Raw genomic sequence first — 1,861 nt, 5'->3', positions numbered from 1 at the left:
TTATTTTATGTTAAGTAGACATTAAGACCATCCTAATTAATGTACTTCATGGGGGAAAACAATGTATTAAAAAAACCTTTTCTTTTTTAACTCACAAAGGTTTTTATTAGATTTTCCAAAGAAAAAGAATAAAACATAACACAAGTGAGGTATGAAAGTAAATATACCTATGCATGAACAATCAAAGGTCAAGTGGCATTTAAAAGCATCAGGTATTAACACATACAAAAACATATCAAACAAAACACCTTTTTTTTACTGTTTTATCATTAATGCTTTTATTATTAACTGGTGACGTTCATTTTTGTTTTCTCCAAATTTGTTTGCAAATTTAGAACCCACATAGGTATTGGACATCGCACAGCAGACCTACACCTGAATTTATCATTGCATGTAATTTCAGATCCGTTCCCTGTTGAATTCAGGAGTATGAAGGGCTGATTTAGAAAAAATTTAAAGGCATGTGGCGCCCAGAATGCGTGCCTTGATGGATCAGGCCAGCTGTTCTTGAGTAGACCCTGAAGCAACAAAATCTCCATCATGTCATGTTTCCTTTATTATATTTTTTGTTTGTTTTGCATTGGAAACACCTCTCTCCAGCAAAGCTCAGAGACAGCAAAACAAGAATAGATGCAAAGATTTGCATTTAATACAAATAAAAATGGCAATTTTAATAAAGAGTAACGTTTCCAAGAGCCAAACATCTATAATTTGGAAATGGACACTTGGTAATCATTGCAATTTTCCCTAAACTTAAATAATCATCCCACGTTGCCAGCTATTACATTCAACACTCACAAGCCTCCCCTCCCACAATGCCCCGCGTTTCTTCAACCCTCTCGCGGGCTCACGCTACGTCCAAGTCAATACCGAGCCGGATATCGTGTTGTGCGCATGCGCACTTAGCCACACAGAGCGTGTGAGAGGTACAGCAAATACCGATCAGCGCCACTGAAGTTGGTGTGTTGGGAGATACGCTGAGGACGTCACTTCCGCTTTGCTATCGGTGGAGACATTGAGGTTCGTGCTGCTACTGTGTGACTATACCCGCTCGTTAACCGAGGCGATATGACGGACAGATACACCATCCACAGCCAGCTGGAACATCTGCAGTCCAAATACATCGGTACGGGCCATGCGGACACCACCAAGTGGGAATGGCTGGTGAACCAGCACCGGGATTCGTACTGTTCCTATATGGGCCACTTCGATCTGCTCAACTATTTCGCCGTGGCCGAGAACGAAAGCAAGGCCCGGGTGCGCTTCAACCTCATGGAGAAGATGCTGCAGCCGAGCGGGCCGCCAGTGGACAAGCCGGACGATTCCTGAGGCTCCAGCTATTTGGGCCCGGGTGGATGCGGACTCTTATTTCTGTCTGATATCAGTGGGCGCCTTACATCTGCAGCACAAGGGACCTATACCTCCTGCTGCCATGGATGTTATGTCGGCTGTAATCACCCGCAGAAGAAGCTCCCTGATTACAAGAGCAGCATAAACCTGCAATATATTTTATATTTGACGATTTTGTTTAGATGACCTGGTTCTTTTATGTGTAAATTAAACGTTCAGCCAAACTTTGACTTACTAGTTCGTTGTCTGTTTTATTTTTGTAATGTCTGGTAAAATCTTTAAAATGTGTTAAGTAATGCTCCAATTATCGGTGTACTGTAACCCGTCTAATAGCAGCTCGGGCATCAATGAAGCCAAAACTGTTTGTTTGTAATGAGTTAAAACTTTTTTATGGTTGTGATGGTCCAGTAGTGCTTTTTCTGTGGCTAGGTTTAGTATATCATATTGTTTGACGCTATTGATAGCGTGTATATATTTTGAATTCCAGTTTAAAACAAGTCTATTATTTTGA

At 41.3% G+C, this 1,861-nt stretch overlaps 1 protein-coding gene across 1 annotated transcript; it reads left to right on the top strand.

Moving 5' to 3' along the window:
- Window positions 1-903: 903 nt before the first annotated feature.
- SF3B5 (splicing factor 3b subunit 5) lies at window positions 904-1,580 on the top strand. The gene has a single exon (XM_075200678.1). The coding sequence runs from the start codon at window positions 1,069-1,071 to the stop codon at window positions 1,327-1,329; it is 261 nt and encodes an 86-aa protein (XP_075056779.1). The 5' UTR covers window positions 904-1,068; the 3' UTR covers window positions 1,330-1,580.
- The last annotated feature ends 281 nt before the right edge of the window (window positions 1,581-1,861 follow it).

This window comes from Mixophyes fleayi, chromosome 3, assembly GCF_038048845.1.
Source record: "Mixophyes fleayi isolate aMixFle1 chromosome 3, aMixFle1.hap1, whole genome shotgun sequence".
NCBI lineage: Eukaryota > Metazoa > Chordata > Amphibia > Anura > Limnodynastidae > Mixophyes > Mixophyes fleayi.
This window is presented reverse-complemented; position numbering and strand designations above follow the sequence as displayed.